Below are 20,430 nucleotides of genomic sequence, written 5' to 3'. Positions count from 1 at the left end.
GGCCGCTGAGGGCAGGACGGGACGCTAAAAAATAAACGAGCATTTTTCGTCGCCTTAATTCCCGGCAGAGCAGGAAGACGGCGCCGGTTCCGTTGCATTTTCAGACTCGGAAAAAAAGTCATTGCCAGCAGACCCCTCCGCTCGCGGGGCTGGCCACGCGAACGGCCGCAAACGAAACCTGCCGCGGCTGCTTCAGCCTTTCGCACCGCGACCCCCGCCCGCTTTCCGGCGACGGCGGCGCCGCTGGCCCGCGGAGCCGGTTTCTCCGCTGCCACGGCCACGCGCGTTACCGTCTCTTTTCCCTTTCTTTCGTTCCCCCCTCCTATTTTGCCCTGAAATTAAAACTCACCGACACCGACACCCCCCTCGCCCCGCTTACGCTTCCCGCTGGGCGCGGCGGTGCCGGCGGGGTGCCAGCGGGGTGCCGGTGCCGTGCCGGCGGGGTGCCGGCGGGGTGCCGGTGCGGTGCCGGTGCGGTGCCGGCGGGGTGCCGGTGCGGTGCCGGTCCCCGCAGCCCCGCCCGCGCCCCCCGCGCCCCACGCCCGCCCGCACCCACGAGCGAGTGGCTGGCGGCTGGCACACGCGCTGGGGGGGCGGGGCGGCGGGAGCGCGGGCCAATCAGAGCTGCGGCCGCGCGGCGCGGGCCCAATGGGCGGCGCGGGCGACGGCGGCCGGCGCTGATAACGCGGCGGGGCCGGCGCGCTGGGCGCTGTGTTGCGGGGCGGGCGCGGCGTGGGCGCGGCGGGTGCCAGCACCGGCGCTGGTGCAGCGGGCGCGCACCCACGGGCCCGGACGGCCAGGCCAGGCCCGGCCCGGCAACCTGCGAGGCGGCGACGCCCCGACGGCGCGGCCCCGCTCGACTCTCGGGGAGCCTTACGCCCTCGGGTGCGGGCATCGGGAGCCCCTTGCCTCCGGCTGGGCTAGGTCAGCGGCGGCCTTGCGAGCTGCCTGCACCGCCTGCTGGCCTCAGACACCGAACCTGAGTAAGTGCAAAGTGAGGGAGGATGGGGAGGTGGGGTGGGAGAAGGTGGGGGTTCCGCCGTGTAAAGCTCCGGGAGGCCGTACGGCCCCTGGCAGCCGTAGCGGACAGCGGCGGTGTGTGAAGCGCAGGTGTTCCCTACCTGTCCCGTAAGTCTGAACGCAGTGGGCAGGAGGGTTGTTAGGATCCTGGAATAAGCGGGTCCCTGCGAGGACATGACTGCCCTGCAGCCCAGCGGCGCCGGGCATCGGCCTGGGGCGGTCCCTGCCGCATACTCCGCCGCTGGAGACGCGCTCCTGCCTGCGGCGGGCAAGCACACTTCCCCGGCAAGCCGGGACGGGCGGGGGAAGGAAGCGGCCGTCGAGGCTCAGCTGAGCCCTGCGTGGGCTACGGGGAAGAGACCCGGGCGGATGCCGGTAAGGCATCCCAAGCGGGCTCAGCTATGACTTCCCTACGGGGGCGCATCCCTGCGGGCTGGGCTGCGGCGGGTGCCTCCGAAGCCGCGTGTGCGCTGGCTGCCGTCCCGCCGCGGGGGCGGGCAGCCTGACCCCTCTCTTGCAGTTGCGCTGCCGAGGATCCATGGCTGAAGGACGGGCCGCCACCGACTGGGAGATCGACGTGGAGAGCGTGGAGGCGGAGGCGGCCGAGGCCGCTGGAGCGCGACGCAGCAGCGCCGGCCCGGACGGGGAAGAGGAGGAGGAGGAAGGCGAGGAGGCGGTGGCGGCGGCGGCCCCGCGGCGGAGCGAGCAGCGGAAGCTGAGCCGCACGCCCAAGTGCGCCCGGTGCCGCAACCACGGCGTGGTGTCGTGCCTGAAGGGACACAAGCGGTTCTGCCGCTGGCGGGACTGCCAGTGCGCCAACTGCCTGCTGGTGGTGGAGCGGCAACGCGTCATGGCCGCCCAGGTGGCTCTCCGACGGCAGCAGGCCACCGAGGTGAGAGGGGACGGGATGGGTCCGGTCGGGACGGGACGGGGCGGGCGGCCGCCGAGCTGACAGCGCCGCCCGGTCACTCTCCCAGGACAAGAAAGGGCTGCTGGGGAAGCAGGTGAGCCTGGAGCGCAAAGCCGTCTACCAGAGGCACGTCCGGACGCCCAGCCTCCTGGCCAAAAGCATCCTGGAAGGTAAGAGCATCCCCCGCCCCTCCACGGGCTGCCCCCATCTCCGCAGCACCGGCCGGCGGCGGGGAAACCGCGGTCTGCCCCGGGAAAACCCGTACCTGCCGTCCGAGGCGCGGCTGCTCACGGGCACGGGGAAATGCAGCGTTATATTCCGAAATAAACGCGGAGCGGCCTTAAAATGCTCCCCAGTGCCAGCGCCGGGCGGCGGAGCCGTCTGCCCTTCGTAGCTGGAATCGGTGTGGCAGAATTTCAGTTCCCGCCCCCGCCCCCCCTCCCCCCAATAATGCCTGAAATGCTAGCAACGGTAATTTGAAATTTGAGAGTTACTGTTACAAGCTGACATTCTTTTTACATGACTACCCAGCGGCGTTTTGCAGGGCAGGGTAGTTTATTCGTGGGTGTTTTTACCAGGAAATGAGTAAATAAGTTCGTTTGGTTTTTTTTTTTTTCTTTTTTCTTTTGATCTGAATGCCTAACACAGCAGCACTGTTTGTGGCATTACCAATAGTAATATATGCATAAGTAGGCCGCTCATTTTTTTTCCCCAGTCAAAATTGTTAACTGTGGAAGAACGTAATTTTAAAGATGGATATTTTGGTGAGAGGGTGTATTTTTTGTTCCCCACTCCCTCTTGAGATCGTGCCCAAATTTATTTCTATGTCTGCCTTAATTGCTTTCCAAACTGAAGCCCTGTCAAGCATTATGATTCTCAAATCTAGCTTGCTACCCCGCCACCTCCCAATAGCAATCTCTTTTCTCGGCCTGTGCAAGTGCTGTTGAAATTTTGTCCTGTTAGAAACCTCTTAACTTTCACCTACAGTTCACTCTTTAAAAAAAAAAATCTTTCTGTATTCTTCCCTGTAATTTATCTTAACTTTCTTTTTCTTTTCTTCTAGTTCTCCTTGGAATTTTCTACCATCGGTAGCAATGTGTACATAGTCATTCATCTTTAGATAATAGAAAAGGCATCAGCTGTAGGTATAGGTATCTTCCTTGGCAATGGGGAAACCCGTGTGAAAGGAATGGGAGTGAAAACGGGTAAAATCCTGTTCTCCTTACTCATGTAAGTAGTTCCATTAATTCAATGGGATTACTTGTCTGGGTAGAACAAACAGGGTTGGACCCTATCAGTTATATTAAATGAATCCAGTTAGCTGGTAATTGAATATACTGGAGACTGGATTTCTGTTTTATCAAGGTTCTCTTTTATTTCAGAAGAAATGAAATATTGGAATACTCTCTGTATTTTTTAAAAAAACAATGGTTATCTCCTTAATTTGTACTGAATGTGCCTGTGGCATGGTAACTCCAGTAGGAGCTGACAGTGTCCAGGGTTTGTAACAAGTGCTTGGCGTGTGGCGGGACTGTCTCCAGCAGAGCCCTTTTACAAACACAGCTTCAATGTTTGTCTTATGCAGCTTCGTTCCTAATGCTGCTTTATTGTTTTAGGTTACCGTCCTATTCCAACAGACCCTTACCTGGGAGGGAATTCACCCTTGCCACCCCCTGTAAGTGACAGGATGAGAAAGAGACGGGCTTTTGCTGATAAAGAGTTGGAGAACATTATGTTAGAGAGGGAGTTTAAAGAGAGAGAGATGATGGAAGCTACACAAGCAGCTGCCCTTTTTCTCCCTAACCGCATGGTGCATGGAGCTGAATACAATTCGTATAAAACGCCCTTCAACACTACTCAAGTTGATACTCCAAACAAGGAGTTTTGCAATTTTTTACCTGCCTGCCTTGATCTAACCATGCAGTATTCAGGATCCAGCAACATGGAACTAATTTCGTCAAATGTTGGTGTAGCTACTACCTACAGGCAGTATCCCCTGTCTTCTAGGTTCTTAGTGTGGCCGAAATGTGGCCCCATTAGTGATGCTTTTCTCTACCAGCAGTGCCTGTTAAATGCTACTACTGTCCAAGCTCTCAAACCTGGGGCAGGCTGGGATGCCAAAGTCTCACAAAGTCAGGACTGTCCTAACACTGAACATGACATCATGTCTCCAAAACTGGAAAATTCACTTGTTCTGACCCACACTCAAGATGTTCAGCAGTCATGTAATGAGATACCGTGCCTTCCTCAAGAAACTCGTGAGAGGTCAGCTTTCTCTCCTCCAAAAAGGACTTTCTCTCAGATTTCTGATAAGGATTCTCTGGCTCCTCAAGAGCAGGTGTTAAGCAAGATCAGCAAAACCAGTAGCAAGCCCCCTCCACCTCTGAAATACAATTCATTTCAGTCACTGTTCCACCAAACGTTTCCTGACAGATCAGGAGCAGAGTTGAGAACATCGTTTACGAAAGAGACTTTTGAAGATGCTTCCAAGAAATACAGAGAGTGTGCCATTAAAGAGAACCAAAAATACAAGCTTACAATAGACAAATGTGCAAAAGACTTCTTTGGGGCCAAACAGGCCACAATAAAACTTTCAACAACTGAGCCCCTGTCATTTTCAGTTGAATCCATCCTTAAACGACCTTCTTCTGCAGTTTCTAATATCTCTCAATGAATTAACTATACCTTCAGTGTAGAAACTTTGTATGCTTTGCCTTCTGCAGAATTGCTTCTGCCTGCCTTTCTCTGAAAAGATTTGTAAAGATGAATTTCTGCTGTAAATGTAATTCTTTGTTTTATCTCAAAATTGTATACATAAATATGCATGTTTTCTCTTCTGAAAAAAATACCAATTTTTAAAAATTGAAAATGCATATACAGAATGTAACGTTATTTTAAGCAGTGTTTCAAACCATTCAATAAAATGAGATTACCTACAAGCATAGATGTGTTCCTGATCTCTGTTTTGTCTCTACTATCTCACAGGCAAGAATGCCATGCCTTCAGAATATACTTATTCTTTTATCTGCTATTATCAATGTATTACTAGTTATCTTGGTGGGGTGTCTGGTAATTTCTGCTTTGAACTTTCAGTAACTAAGAGAAGAGCTAACAACGGTGCATTTAGGCTAGTGTGAATCTGCAAGATTTTTTTTTCATTACATTAAGTGAGGTTTGGATCAGATTCCAAATGTGTTTCTTATTCTGAAAGTGGAGTGCATGCTTGTGTAAAAGACTGGTTTATTCCACACCTCTCTAAAAGCTTCTGTTCCTAAAGCAGAAGAGCTACTAGATCAGATTTGAGATGAATGGCACTGGTAAGCTTTTGGATAAAAAGTCATAATTTTTTAAAATTCAGTTTTTGAATAAAAGGTCTGTTTTTATTTATTTAGTTTTTAAATGTTCAGCTGACTTTACTCTGCATTTTCTCCACCTAGAATATTTCTCTTCTGAAAACATTTCACCTTTGACCAGCAGGAGCATGAGATTCTTGTGCTGTGGTAATTGAAATGACCTTTAGGCTGTAACGATGACGCACAGAATCATCACTGCTAATGAGAAATCAAGTCCTGATCTCTGTTTTGTAATTCTGTGCCCTTTTTCAGGGATAGCAGAAATGAAAGAGATTAACTGTAGAATTTACCTGAGAACCTGAGATGCTCTCAGGCTGTAGAAAAAGGTGTTACCAGCTCTCATTATGACTGAGCTTGAAGCTTTCAACATTTGTGATTTTGTAATTTGCCCTATGTGTTACTGCTAACCTATCTAATGCTAACTGGTAATCCTTTGGTTACTTTCCTTCTGTAACATTTTTACCCTGCAGACAATGCTCAGCCAGTTGAAAGGAGCTGTGGTTTGTTCCTGGTTTTTATTATTTTCTAAGGACAATTTCTGTTCACTATTTGTGAGCAGTGCAATGTTTTCTGATTTTACTACATGTGCTGCACAGGTTAAATGCTTGTTTCTATGAATATATCTGAGCCTGTGAATTTCTGATTCTGTAAGTATTTCCAGTATTACTATATAATGTAAGTGTTTAGTGTTTCTGTTAGGAGTCTGTTGCTGAATAGCAGGACCCTTTTAATGGATGGGAGGAGTTGTCTGTCGTGGGTGCTTTTCTAAGCCACTTCGTTAAAGCAACAGACACATTGGAGAAAACGTTTTACATAATGTCTAAATTTTTACATAAGAGGTTTTACAAAGCACATAAAATTTTTATGTCAGGAATGTAAACAATTCTGTTGTAATTTAAAAGAATCTTGGGCACTAGCTAGAGTTTCACTTTTAAAAAGATTCATACTAACTAGATTTTGTCATGCCGAAAATAACATTTCAAGTGCAGTGAGATGCTTTTCATTTTTTCAAACTCTGTCCTTTATCCGCTTGCCATTAGAGGGAGTTTTAACTTACTTGAGAGCCCAATCTGCTTCTTAATCAGTTTAGCAGTCAGATCAAGCTAAGAAGCTTTTGTATTTGTTTGCTTTCACCAGAGCTTCCTTCTTTGGCTTAGTTGAATATTACAAGCTAACAAGGGGGTTTCATTTAAGCAGGGTTTCCTTTGTTATTAAAAATATTTGTTTTGTTTTTCAAGCTGCTGGCATAAACCAGGATGACAGATAAAAGAGAGTTTAGCAATCTATGTGGTGAACCAATATGGATACTGGAATTAGTCCTGCATAAATATTTTTTTGCCTGACAATGTGTGCATCTAACGTTATACAATTTCACATCTGAAATATTTTTCCAGGAAGTTACTTGTCTTTATTATTTCTTAAAAAAAGACCAGAAAACTAAAATCCATCAACAGACTGGTGCCTCTAGACCTTTTAAAGAACAGGTTAAACTGTACAAATTCAAAGTCTGAAGTTATACCAAACTCTAATATATACATATACACACACACACACACACACAGAGGAGTGTACATAATATCTGTATGTTCCAGATAGTTTTGTTCAAATCCCAATCATCAGGAGTGACATTTCTATTACTATTTGAAAAAATGCTACCCTTGAGGTGAAACTTGGACAAATCGTTTGCCTCACTTAACAAATTAGTGTCACTGGAGTCAGCATTTGGCCACTCTGTCTTGCTGTCACTTGCTCATATGTTGCTTTGGTTTCATTAGCTGTTTCTGCCTGTACTTAATTTCCTTTCATTTCGTAGAGCCTGGACCCTACGTTTATGCATCTTGAAAGCTTGTTGCACCCAGATCTTTTTTTTCCCCTTTCATTTGTTGAAAGTGGGTATAAAGTCTATTAATCATGGAGAGGATGATTAGTAGCTTGGGCACGATAGCATATACACAAACAGCATGTAATTTTCCTCACCCATCTTTGGCTCTTTCAGCCATGTGCTTCCCTAGAGCAGAAGTAGTGACTTGTCCACGTGTGCTGGTGTGGCTGTGCAGACTCATGGAGAAAAGGAGAAGTCATTCCTCTGAAATTGTCTAGCACATACTGCTAGGCAGTGTCTCCCTGGCAGTAAGTAAGTCAGCTGTTAAAATACCCTATGCTCCCCTGTGCTCCCTGCTTCTTAAATACAATTTTTGTAGCATTTGTTGAGTGTGTGGTGTGGATGCCTGTATCTCCTGCACAATGTCACTAGGTTTCTCTGGATATGAGATGCCCCTCTGTGCTGTGGTCATGGATTTCAGTTGCATTTCCCTTCTGAACCCCTTTTGACCTCAGTTTTTCTTCTGTGATGGTGGAACATACTTGTTGGGAAGCTCAACTTTAGGGTTGGGACAGGAGGTCAAGAACAATGCTGTCTGTGGGGCACAAAACAGTCGTGGAAAGGAGTGCAAAGAACAGTTATTCATTTGGTCTGCAAAATTGTAAGCCTGGTTAATGGTGTTGTCAGAGACAACAAATTACTTGTTGCAAGTGCAGGCCCTCCATATACATGCTGAGACAAAAATGTTTATAGGTGTACAAAGGTGTATAAGTGTACTGAACTGGAGGAACTGGGAATTAATAGTACGCCAGACAGCGCCTAGCATACTACCTGGCCTGGTGGCAAGGAGTGGGTGGTGGTGGGTTCACTCGGAGAAGAGAGATGTTTTTGACAGCTGCTGGAGTGACAGTGCTTTTCCTTCATGTAGCACAGGAGAATTGAGATGGGGGCTGTGGTGGGTGTGGGGGAGAGTCCTTGCTCAATTAGTGTGGGTTACTGGCTTCCTTGCAGGTGCTAGCTTCCTGCAAGTGACTGCACCAGCACTGCTGGCTTGCCACAAAGCCTGCCTTAAAACTGCCATTTGCCTTTGATGTCTTTGAATCAGCGTATCAGGCTTGAGGTAGGTCAAAGCACAGAGTTGGTGTGCCTTGGTGAGACGGCTGGGTAATTGGACACGAGTCATTCCGCTGATGTCAAAACTGAAATGCCTGTTAAATCATCAGCTGGGTGCATTTGCTTTCTGGCCTGAGAACAAGACTTAGCCCTATACTGTCTGCTTGTCCTGCGATGACAAAGACCTCTCTGAGTTTTGCAGTCTGAGCTGCTCATTTCCTTGGGATTGTAAAAGCAAGTCACTTTTTGGCCAGCCGTGAAGGCAAAGTCCCTGTGGAATTAATGACTCTGAAGGCTGAACATTAACCAGCTCCCAGTTGCTATTGTTCTGAAATTAGAGAATTCGACACTTACTCAATGTCTTTATTTTAAGTGAATAACAGGGAGGTATGTTCTTATTTTGATTTGACAGCTTGTTTGCACGATCAAGCTTTTCAGTTCCTGTACCCAATTCTTTCAAATCACCTGACCTTGATGTGAAAGCTGGCACCAGGAGTCATTCCCCATGATGGATGAGATTCTCACTGTATCACTAAGTTCCTTTTCTGAATTTCTGCCAGCTGAACAGTAAAAAGTACACATAATGCCTCTTTTAACTGAGATAGTAGTGATCAGCCATTTTTCTGTTTGCTTGCATTGAAAGCAAGGCAAACTGTGGCTTATGCAAGAAGGGCTGCTGGGGAAGCATGTGTGGGCAGGTGGCAGGAATGTCAGTATGATCTGGGGGACAGGAACCAGTTGGTGTTTCACAGGAGAAAGCATCCCTCTTCATAAATAATAAAAATATGCAAACTGGGGGGAAAAAAGTCAAATTGTTGAACTCTGCCAGTTCCCTCTCTTCCTGTCCTTAGCACCAGCTCTTTGTGAACAAGCTACAATGGTTTTTCTGTCCAGAAAAAAGGCAGAAATCATGTTCATGGGCTGTAGCCATCCCTTTTGCTGTCTTTTGGAGTTGGTAGATCAAAACTAGGGAGATTGTGACCCATTGCCTGCAGTATGGGGTCTCATGCTGCCATTGCTTCCGTGGTCACAAATGGAGAGTAGGAGTCTGCCCATCACCCCGAGCTCAGTGCTCCAAACTTTGCATGGATGTGAGGGCATTTGGGTCTCCGGAATGAAAACTCACCATCTAACCTGTGTGTTACCACAGGACACACTGTTGGGTCTGGTTTTTGCTGACAAATGAGAGCTTCCACAGTGATCAACTGTGAAAAAGAAGAGTGATTATTCATATTCAGTTATGTTGAGATATTATGTTGGAAGAATTGGAAGAATGAAAAATTATGTTGGAAGAGTGCAGTGGCCCTTTTCCCATTTTTGTAAAAAAATAATTATAGTTGAAATCCACCCAGGGAAAAGTGAAAAACTGCATAAGCAAGCCTACTCGTGTGTACACCAACTGGAGCCTGCTAAGGTATGTACTTACCCTTGCAAGATGGAATCTAGAAGTAAATTTAGTTGAGATACAAAGGTTTTAGGAATGCCATATTTCACAGTCACACGGTCTGGCTGACAGTCTCTGCATCTATATCTCACTGTAGTTGGCCAAAGACGGGTTTAAAAAAACTAAACTTTTCAGTTATTCCTTGGTAATCCAGTTGAGCAGGAAACAAGTAGGTTGAACCAATACTGTTTGTGATACACCATTTCTATATTTGTGTACCAAGATCTAATAACTATATTCTTTACATCCTGCCTGGTTTTGATCTACCCTTTTTATTTCTACACAAAGAACTTCCTACATGAGTTGGCTATGGCCAGACTCTGCTTTTACAAGTCAGAAAGAAAACATGGGTGAACCATTTAGCTTCAGAAACTGCTTGCTTCTGGATCATGAAAAGCATACTGGGAGTAGGTCCTCTCTGGGAAGATGCTGTAAGTAGTTGCAGAATTTTTGGATCATAGATTTAGAAAGACTAGAACTATGTATACAGATAGGAAAACAAAATCTTTTTGTAACATATGTATGGGTAAAACCAACCCCTTTCAGGCAATTTTAGACTCACAGCAGTGTAAGCCCGAATGAACAGCTGAAAAAAATCATCAAAAGATCTTAGTGACTTGGACATGACAAATGTACAGCAGCCTTACACTTTAACCTTGTGAAAAATTACATTTTATTTAATCTTTCATTTAATTTAGAAACTTCATTTACACTTGTTACCATCTGAACCGTCCTTACCTTGCAGAACAGTACTACTTATTCTACTATATCCTCAAAGACATTTATTAATTGAAACTTGGTGCTATGTGATAGAATCTTAGTGTAGAACCATGGTGGTACTGAGGCTGGATGGCAGCTCTGGAGAGCACGCAGTCCCACCCCTGCACATAGCAGGTCAGACACAGCAGGTTGATCAGGGCTGTGTTCTTTGGGTTTTGAATATTTTTGAGTTTTTGAATATTTCTGAGGACAGAGACTTCACAGCCTCTCTAGGCAGCCTGTTCCAGTGTCTGACTACTGGCACAGGAAAAAAAGTTCTTCGGTTTAGATGGAAATTGCTGTATTCCAGTGTATGCCCGTTGTCTCTTGTCTTGTCCTGTCCTGGAAATCACTACAAGAACTGTCTTCTTCGCTCCCACAGTCTTTGTTCACACTAACTGTACATGGCGATAGGGTCCCCCCTGAGCCTTCTTTTCTCGAGGCTGGACAGGCCCAGCTTTCTCAGCCTTTCCTGATACGAGAGATGCTCCAGTCCCTTAATCATCTTCAGGGCATCTTTGCTGGACTCATTCCAGTATGACCTTTTGCACAGGGGAGCCCAGCACTGGACACAGTACTCCAGATGTGTCTCACGGGGGCTGAGTAGAGAGGAAGGGTCACTTCCCTCCATATGCTGGCAACACTTTGCCAAACGCAGACCAGGATGCTGTTTGACATACTTGCCAAATAGCAGGCTGCTGCTGCCTTCTGGTCAACTCAGTATCCACTAGGGCACCCTGACTCAGGACACATCATGCAGGACTTCTATTTTGCAATACTACTGTAATCTGTGCTAGGATTAACCAAACTCTCCTCTGTTAAATCATTGCATACTAGATTCATGATGGAGTAAATGCAAGAAGAAATGACTTGAGGATGGCAAGGTCTGAAAAGCAAAGCAAAAAAATAATAGTTGTAAAATTCTGAAAGCATAACAACTATACTGCAAACCTATGAGTTTATAGTGATGCTAACTCCTCAGATCAGGCTTAAAATGAACTAGCTGCATAAAGCATGACTAAAAAGCTTTATGTCAGGAGGGGCTGAGTTCCCTCAGCTTCAAACATAAAGTCCACCTCATCACTCTCCATACCTTCTCATACTACTCTTTCATAAATGGACTGAGAAAACAGGAGTCTTATTATCATAGTTTAAAATTATTTGTATTCTGACTCTGGCAAACTGGTCTAGGATTTGAGTTCAGGAACAGAGAGCTTCATACTGAAATTGCTTTGTCATTAATCTGCCTCTAGGATGTGCCTGGAGGGAGCTGGTAGCCTGGACACTTTGGGAAACTATCTCAGTATGGTAAAAAGGTACAGAGAAAACCAAGACCGAAACTGACAAAGAGGGCCTCACATAGTGGCTGGTAGGTCAGTCCCACCTGACTTCCACCTTCTCCTTGCTAGCTGTTGTGGTCCAGTTGTAGCCAGCAACCAAGTACCACACAGCTGCCTTGTCACCGTGCCCCTTGCATCCCCCTTCCAGTGGGCTGGGGAGGAGAATCAGGAAAAGATATAACCCATGGGTTGAGATAAAGAACAGTTTAATAACTGAAATAAATTAATAATAGTAACATCAACAACAATAATAATTGTAGTGAAAAGGAGAGGGAGAGAAAGGACTAAAACCCAATGGGAAAAAACCACACCTGATGCACAATACAACTGCTCACCACCCGCTGACTGATGCTCAGCTGGTCCCTGAGCAGCGATTGGTCCCTCCTGGCCAAATCCCTCCAGTTTATATACTGAGCATGATGTTCAGGTCAGCTATCCTGCTGTGCTGCCCAGCTGGCTTCTTGTGCACCTGCTCGCTGGCAGAGTATGAGAAACTGAAAAGTTTCCTTGATTTAGAGTAAGCACTACTTACCAACAACTAAAACATTAATCTGTTACCAACATTATTCTCATACTAAATTGAAAATACAGCACTGTACTGTACTAGCTACTAAGAAAATAATTAACTCTACCCGAATTGAAACCAGAACGCTGCCTTTGAGAAGGTGCGGAATGGCAGTGGGACCCTGGTACAGAGCCCAGCTGGGCAGGGCGAGCACAACCTTCGCCTGAGCATCCCCCTGGCCACAGAAGGATGGACAGCCAGGGTGGTGGCCAGTTTTGGAGCACCCTGACAGAGATTCTTCAGTAGAAAAGCTTTAGCTTTTTCAGACAGTGGACTATCCTTCAATGCAAACTGCTTGCTTATAAAGCTATGTCCTGCTTAAGTAGCAATTCTGGGCTAACAGTTTGCAGATGTAGCACTAAGGAGACATGCGTTGCTGTGCATGAAGGCTTTAGGCAAAGACTCTGCAATGCAAAGAAGCAAGAGGGAAAACGTTTTTGGGATAAAATGCTTTTCATCAGTCTGTTAAATTTCTTGCTCAGAATTACAGGAGAGTGACCAGGTACTTTGAAGTAAGAAAAACAGAAAGTAAACTCATGGGGCCGTGAACATTGTTTTTAATAATGTAACGTCAAAGCAATGATGGTATAGAGGGGTTTGCATCTAACGGAGGAGCGTATGAACAGAAGGTTATGCTGGGTGCATGATCTTCTGTAATTTATGGCAACCAGTAATAAGTCCAGGCTTACAGAAAGGAAAGCATACACATGTTAACAACAGGATCCCTGTAGCAATGTCTTGATTCAGCTTCTGGTGTTACTCCCACACAGTGTGCTCAGAATTTGTGACAGCAGGATGGGAATGGGCAGGGGGAAGGTCTGTGACACAGTAACAGAACAGAGCTGATCTTTGCACTCCCTTGTTTCTTACTGCTCGCTGCTCAACAGCCCACACTTCACTTCCCACAGCACCAAAGCGCAAACTTGGTGAATATAGGTTGGTACCATTCCAGCAGGTACATGAGAAGATGAGCACGTGTTTTCTTTGCTGGCTTTGCTTTAGCTTTTACTTGTCACTCACTCTGACACCTGCAAATGCAAATCAAGCCCTTCTGCAAGTGACACATTGCTTGAAGCTGTGGTCCCAGCAGAAGGTTGTCTTTGAGTTGAATTCTCTGTAGCACAACTAATAAAAGTAGGGCTGTTCCTGCCATTTTTCTCCTGGCACGAAGACATCTGTAATGTGTATCTTCTCTATCCAACTGACTGTATCTGTGACACTGGTGGAATTTGCTGTCTTTGAGACTGCTGCTGTCTGCAAATGTAGCTGACATAGATTCAGAAGTAAGGTAGATGCAAAATGTTTTGGGAAACCAGGCTAAAAAAGTTTGTTCTCATGTGCTTTCCCTGTCATTCTTTCCCATGCAGTTAATCTTATGCACCTTTCTAAGCTCCTTCCTTTCCTGTCACACATGATAGCCCCTTCTGTCTAGGACATATCAGTCTCCTGGTATGTCTCCAGACTCCTCCAGTGTAAGTGCTAAGTCTGTGCTTCCCTTTACACATGGCAGCAGTTGAGTACCAGCACTACTCGTGCTCAGGATTGGGTTCTTGTGCTGCAGAACAGCCTAGCACAGCATGACTTGTAAAGGCTTTCTACAAAGCAACCAGCTCAGCATGCTTGTGCAGAAGCTGCAGATTAAACGAGGACTAATACCTCCCACAGCTGGGAAGTGTCACATGTGGCTGAGGATAATCCATTCATTAGGTTCTGAACACAAAGTCCCACCAGAGAGTATCATAAATCCATGTGATGTCCCTCAACACTGGATTTTTCATTTGGGCATATGAAGGAACTGAAAAATGTGTAAAATGAAAATCACATGTACTCCAAAGCAGCTCCACAGCCATGGAAGCTGGTAACATCTGAAAGTGAGCAAGCAAAACTGACACATAAAGATATGCTCTGAACCAATTTACAGCAAAGGGTAAAGATCATACTGCACCTGAGTCAAAACAGGGTAGGCAATACTCCCTAGTGACTATACATCCGAAGAGTCTCTTGTGTACTGATTATACCAGAAAATGTATGGAATACATTACAATTATGAATGTTCCTCTGACATGTTATTTCAGAAAAGACCATGAGAGTAGGATAAAATATGGGGCTCAGTCTTTCAACCTGTGGTCATAACCGGCCCAGTTTCCATCACTGTCAAAGATGAAGCAGAGATGTTTATCTCCACACAGCGACTTGTTAGAAGAAACAAGTATTCTGACAGAATGAAGGTTTGAAGCACAAGCAGTTGCAGGCTTTTCTAGAACACTGTGCTTTCTGGTACTTAGTTGGAGTTAACAGCTGAGTCCAGACAGCAGGTCTCCAAAATGCTTGTATGGTGCGTTCTGCAGTTGCATACTTGAGCATGCTTAAATGGAAGCGTTTTATCTTCAAACTGTCATGCCATTAGTTTGCTCAAGAGCTTCCAAAATGTGGCCTAAATCTTCAAACAAAAAAAAATAAAGACCAACTCAGTCGCATGGCTGATGTTTTATTATGCAGCTGATCTGATTAATTCCTTCCTACTGTTATTTTGAACTGTTCTGTCCTTGCTGTTGTTTTATATTGAGGAAATGCATTCTTGTGTTAAGCAAATACACTACAGTGTCTGGGAGATGAAAGCCATACGGCAAAAAGCTGAGGTACATGCAGAGACTTGGAGTGCAGGGAAAATGAAGGCCACCTGCTGTGCACCTTAATGCTAATAAAGTCTATGAAAAGAAGATACAGTGACTATTGTGACTGATGTTTGGACCAAAAGGAAGGCCAGAAATCCTGTGTTTAGTGTATCCCAGGTGACAGTGCCTGCATGTAAGAGAAAGTCATCTAACTTCTGCCAAGCCATCTTTAGAGCACACCAGTACTGCAGATCTCTTTCTGCTTGTTAGAGTCTTCTAGATTTTATGTGGCTGAATGAAATGGGTCAATGTTATAGAAACTATCACCATTCCAGCCCTGCTTGGCAGCTCCTTGCTTTGGCAGGAAGATCAGTGACTGGTTAGACTGGGCAAGAAATAATTACAGGCCATCTGCTTCTAAGATAGGGGCAGAGCAATTCTGAAGGAGCTGGTGATGAAGGTCTCCATTGGTCTCTGCAGCTGAAGAGTTCAAATTCATGGAGAGAGGAGACAGGGAGCAACAAGCATGATAATACATGGAAACATCTGGATGTTTTGGTAAAACTTTTACTCAAGAGAAGGTTGACTCTGAGAAAGCCACCCAGGCCAACAATATCTGTTGAGCTATTGCTTGTCATTCCAGGTCTAAGTAGATTGCATAAAACTGGGTTTAGACAACAAAGAGATGTCTCCCATATTTCAACCTGTTTTTTACAGGCTTCAGGAGGACAACATCCTGTGCAAGCAGGGTTCCTGTCTCTGCTTTGGGCAACTCAACGGTGAGTTTGTGGCCCATTCCTTTGGCCATTTGCCATGGGGAATTTGAGATAAGGGGCAAGAGCTCGCAAAGATCTGGAACACAGTATGGGGGTCTGCAGTGGCTTGGCCCTGGATGCACTGCAGGTGTGCTGTGTGACCTTATGGCTCAGTTTGCTCCCACCAAAGCTGCTTTGGTGGTGAAACTCCTCTCTCCATTCCTCACCTGCAAGGTGGGAGAAGAGCATTTCACAAGAAGAGGGTAGTGCTCTGGTGTCAGGAGCCCTGGTGCCATGAAAGTTTTGTCAAGGGGCTAGTTAATGCACTGGCATCTGGGTGTGGAGAGGAAAAGCTGAGTCTGCTGATACAGCTGCTGTATCAGAGTGTCTCCTTGCCAAGCTAGCACCATGATGTGCCACTTCTTCCTGCTGGGAAGAAGTACATTCTGACCAAATAAATTCTTAAAAATGGGCACCTTCACCTCCATCTATATAGATTACTGGATTAACAAAGTAATGAAGACCCTCCCAGTCCACCCACAGCACATACAGATTTCCAGAGCACTCACAAACTTCCCAGGCAGAGGGAGCACGGTATGCTGTGCACTGCCTACCAGCAGAGACCTCCCTGTGGGATGTGCTTTGGGAAAGCTTGTTCACCTTTTTGGTCTCTTCTCCACAGCCTCTTGCTGAGGGTAGAGACACCTTGAAAAGGTTAGTAGACTTCACTGGTAAAGACTGTGTATCCTTTTTTGCTCAAAGTATCTCAAAGTACTTCGTAAGGACACTACCAGGTCCCAACCCATGAGGAGGTACTGCAGCAGTTCGGAGGGAAAGCACGAACCTTTGGCTGCCCTGATTTTGAGCGGCTTCTGGGGACAGCAGAGTGAAGCAGATGGCAGGAGGGACCAGGACAGATTGCTTGCCCTGAGTTGTCCTCAGGTGGCCACTGGGAAGGTCTCACCAGGGGCTGAGGTGAGGTGTGGAGGCTGGTCTTGCAGCCCGCCCAGCACCACAGCAAGAGGCAGAGCCATATCCATACACCCAACACCAGCATTTCAACTCTCTTCTCTCACTGCTTACCCACACTCTCTGTGGTAAAGTAACTTTAACCAAATATAATAAAAACAAGCTTCCATATGTTGTAATCGCTAGACACATTTCCCCTCAAATGAGACATGTACATGAAAAGAGTGAAAGACAAGCCAGGGATAAGAAAAGGAGCTATGTAAAATCACTTTAGCATGTGGCTGCTAACACCAAAATCCTCAACATTTATTGCATGATGCTTGGTAATGTAGTTTGGCCTTCAAATGCTTTGCAGTTAGCAGAGGGACAAGCAGCCCCTGGTAAGAAGCCTGGCTTGGAGCTGACTGAAACATGCTGCAGAATGTGCAGTGCTCAGTAAAATGTCTTCAGGACTCACCTTTAAAAGCAGTGAGCTGAATGGTGAACCTTGACTGAACTTTGACTGATGTGTTTAGTGACATCAAGTGACTGGAATAATAATAATGATAATGATAATAGTCACCATCGCCACCTTTGCCATTGCAATATCATTGCAACAAAAGCTAGCTAGATACTCTCAAAGCTTCTTGAAAGGACTTCCTTATAATTTACACCCCGTAGCTGAAATACAGATTCTGGTGCACTGGTACCATACATCTGTTCTCCTGACTTTTTAACCATAGAGTGCTAGTTTATTGCTGAGCTTAAGGATAAAAGAAGCAAGAAATTAAAGTAAAAAAAAAAAAAAAAAAAAGGAGTTTCCTCTCCCCTAAGTACATTCAGATGTCAGCCTCCAAAAGCCCTATACAGTGTTTCATTCCAGGATTATTTTACTTTCCTGCTTATGAAGCAATGTTGTTATCAAATAGGTTTAATCACAAAAGGGCTGGGTTTTAGAATGGGGAAATGTTATTTGCAGATACTGTCAGCAAAGTAAATTAAAAATAGTTGCAGTGTATCAGCACTTTTGGAAAGTTTTGACTTGTGAAATAACTTTTCTTGAGTGTACCATCAGTCCTTGTTTGGGTAAAATTTTCCAAGGATATCAAGGTTGGAGATGGGAAGTCCAACAGTGATTCATGCTACACATGAACATATACCTGCTCCAAAGAAATACTGTTACTGTCAGCTATTATCTAGGGGAAAATGCAGCTGATCACAGGACAGTATTTTGAGTTTGTGCCATCTTCCAGACTGAAAGAGAATAAAACTCTCAAGAGCTCCCAAGAAAAATAATTACATGTCAGTGTCTGATTTTGGCTAGGATGTCCTTGCTGGCAAGGTGCTGGGGTTTTCCACTGTGCGTGTTCCCACCCCAGAAGGTGTTCAAATATGGCATCTACCTGTCATGACACAAGAGCACACAAGTGGATATTGCTGTCTTGTTGGACAGCTCTTCATTGAGAGTGATAACATTAATGTCCCTTAAATGGTTTAGTTTAGCCAAAAGAGCATATCTGAGCTAGATTTCAGATAAATCCAGCCTGCTTCTACCAATTTCAGTGCTAGCCATGATTTTACTGGCTTTTACATCCCCTTGTTGTTGCTCCTGATTCTGCAGGTAATCTGGGACCATGGTGTTTGGATTCTTTTATGGAGAACTTGAACATTTCAGCAGAAGCCTTACGGTCCCACAGAAACCTTAGTGTGAGAACAAGGAGGGTGTATAGATGCTTAAGTTTAAAATTAAATTTGAAAAGCTTAAATATTGTTTTGAGGGCTGCTTTTTAGTATGCAGAGCATCTTCTTTCTGATTTACCCTCCCTACTCACTTTCCTGTGTGTTATTTCTCCTCAAATACAGTAATTGCTGTAGATCCTGTGAGTCATCTGGCCCAAACACAGGACAATGCCTCTTCCCAAGCACACTGCTCAGGTTTTAATTGCAATTTAGAGCAGAGATCATGGGGAAACAATCTCGTGCAGCTAAACAACATTCACATCAGGACACAAATCAACAAATTCTACCTTGCTTTTCCATCTGTTTCCTGGAAGCCACTTTCCCTCTTACAGCCTGCTGTACTTGAGAGAGTCTGACAAGACAAATCCCGCTTCGCTCCACTTTGTACAGCTGTGGTAGCCTTAACAGAGAGGGATGAACTCTAAGGCCTATCTTTATTACACAGCTACATTCAGAAATTGGTTAGTTACTCAAAGCCTGATAACAAAGTACAAAGTTGGGCTAGTGACTGCTACAGCTGCCTTTCATGCACATGTAACCTTTAAGGGCTGTTGCAGGGAGGCAGTGCTGTCCCCTCCTGGGGGAGAGACAGTGAGCTGTTAAAAAGCACTTTTAAGAAAGCTGCTTGCACACATAATCTAGCTAGGCACCAAGGGTTTCCTCACGCTTCACTGTGTGAGCTGCCCAGCAGTAAGGGATTAGCAAATACTCTCTCTGAAAAGATTAGAGAGGCACAAATGGAGTGGCTGTGGCAGGAATTTCACTTTTTGATGCCTGTTTGTTCAAGTATCAGGTTATGGGCTGTGATTATTTGCTTCATTTCTCCTGTGGTATATGCAAACTGTGCCTTAAGGGTGCCACAGTATGTGACCAGAAAGCCACAGGAAGGGAAAGTTAAACAGAGCTCAAGTGTAGCTGCAAGCCTTCAAGCTAAGCTGAAGGGGTAACATTGCTAGGAGAGCATCCCTGCTGCTCCCACCCCATTATTGACAAGATGAAGAGTTACAATGCACCCTCAGTAAGTTTGCAAGCTTGGGGGGAGTGCTGATCTGCTGCAGGGCAGGGAGGTTCTGCAGAGGGATCTGGACATGCCGGACCGATGGGCCGAGGCCAGCTGGATGAGGTTCAAGAAGGCTCCGTGCCGCGTCCTGCACCTGGGTCACACCAGCCCCACACAGCGCTCCAGGCTGGGGCAGAGCGGCTGGAAAGGGCCTGGTGGGAAAGGGCCTGGGGGTGCTGGTCGGCAGCCGGCTGGGCATGAGCCAGCAGTGTGCCCAGGTGGCCAAGGAGGCCAGCAGCACCCTGGCTTGTGTCAGGAGCAGTGTGGCCAGCAGGGCAAGGGAAGGGACTGTCCCCCTGCACTGGGCACTGGTGAGGCTGCACCTCGAACCCTGTGTTCAGGTTTGGGCCCCTCACTGCAGGAGGGACGTAGAGGGGCTGCAGCGTGTCCAGGGAAGGGCAGCGGGGCTGGGGAAGGGTCTGGAGCACAAGTCCTATGGGGAGCAGTTGGGGGAACTGGGGCTGTTTAGTCTGGAGAGGAGGTGGCTCAGGGGGGACATTATTGCTCTCTACCTGAAAGGAGGTTGTAGGCAGGTGGGGCTAGGTCTCTTCTCCCAGATAACAAGTGATAGGACAAGAGGACATGTCCTTAGGTTGTGCCAGGGGAGGTTTATATTGGATATTAGGAAGAGTGTCTTCACTGAATGGGTGGTCAAGCATTGGAACAGGCTGCCCAGGGGGGTGGTAGAATCACCATCCCTGGAGGTGTTTAAAAAACATGTAGATGCGGTGCTTAGGGACATGGTTTAATGATGGACTTGGCAGTCCTGGGTTAATAGCTAGACTTGATGATCTCTCAGATCTTTTCCAACCTAAATGATTCTATGATTCTATATGTAACTTTCCCTTGACATCCTCCCGATCTTCAGAGCCTCTTCTGCATGCTGCCAGAAGCCTCCTAAGCCTGTTGCTTTTCTCCTTGAAGCATTCATTGGTCCCTCGCTAAGGATGTGCAGTTTGTCAGGTCCCTCTGCTTGAAGGAAACCA

General features: G+C 46.3%; 1 protein-coding gene across 2 annotated transcripts; it reads left to right on the top strand.

The window, feature by feature from the left end:
* The first annotated feature begins 1,546 nt into the window (after positions 1–1,546).
* DMRT2 (doublesex and mab-3 related transcription factor 2) lies at positions 1,547–4,698 on the top strand. 2 transcript variants are annotated; one of them, XM_037374055.1, is made up of 3 exons: positions 1,547–1,912; positions 1,998–2,100; positions 3,547–4,698. In XM_037374055.1, the coding sequence occupies exons 1-3, from the start codon at positions 1,559–1,561 to the stop codon at positions 4,602–4,604; spliced, it is 1,515 nt and encodes a 504-aa protein (XP_037229952.1). In that variant the 5' UTR covers positions 1,547–1,558; the 3' UTR covers positions 4,605–4,698. The 2 variants fall into 2 exon arrangements, with proteins under 2 accessions (XP_037229952.1, XP_037229951.1); XM_037374054.1 differs by lacking the exon at positions 3,547–4,698 and adding an exon at positions 2,994–3,120.
* Positions 4,699–20,430: the final 15,732 nt, after the last annotated feature.

Source organism: Falco rusticolus, chromosome Z (assembly GCF_015220075.1).
Source record: "Falco rusticolus isolate bFalRus1 chromosome Z, bFalRus1.pri, whole genome shotgun sequence".
In the NCBI taxonomy this organism is placed as follows: domain Eukaryota; kingdom Metazoa; phylum Chordata; class Aves; order Falconiformes; family Falconidae; genus Falco; species Falco rusticolus.
Note: the sequence above shows the minus strand (reverse complement) of the source record. Positions and strands in the feature narration are given on the sequence as shown.

What these genes read in the sequence shown, in the direction of transcription:
- DMRT2 (XM_037374055.1), top strand. Translation starts at nt 1,559, where the DNA reads ATGGCTGAAGGACGGGCCGCCACCGACTGGGAGATCGACGTGGAGAGC. An exon ending in GACGGCAGCAGGCCACCGAG is followed by an intron (nt 1,913 to 1,997) that starts GTGAGAGGGGAC and finishes TCACTCTCCCAG; the next exon opens with GACAAGAAAGGGCTGCTGGG. An exon ending in GGCCAAAAGCATCCTGGAAG is followed by an intron (nt 2,101 to 3,546) that starts GTAAGAGCATCC and finishes TTATTGTTTTAG; the next exon opens with GTTACCGTCCTATTCCAACA.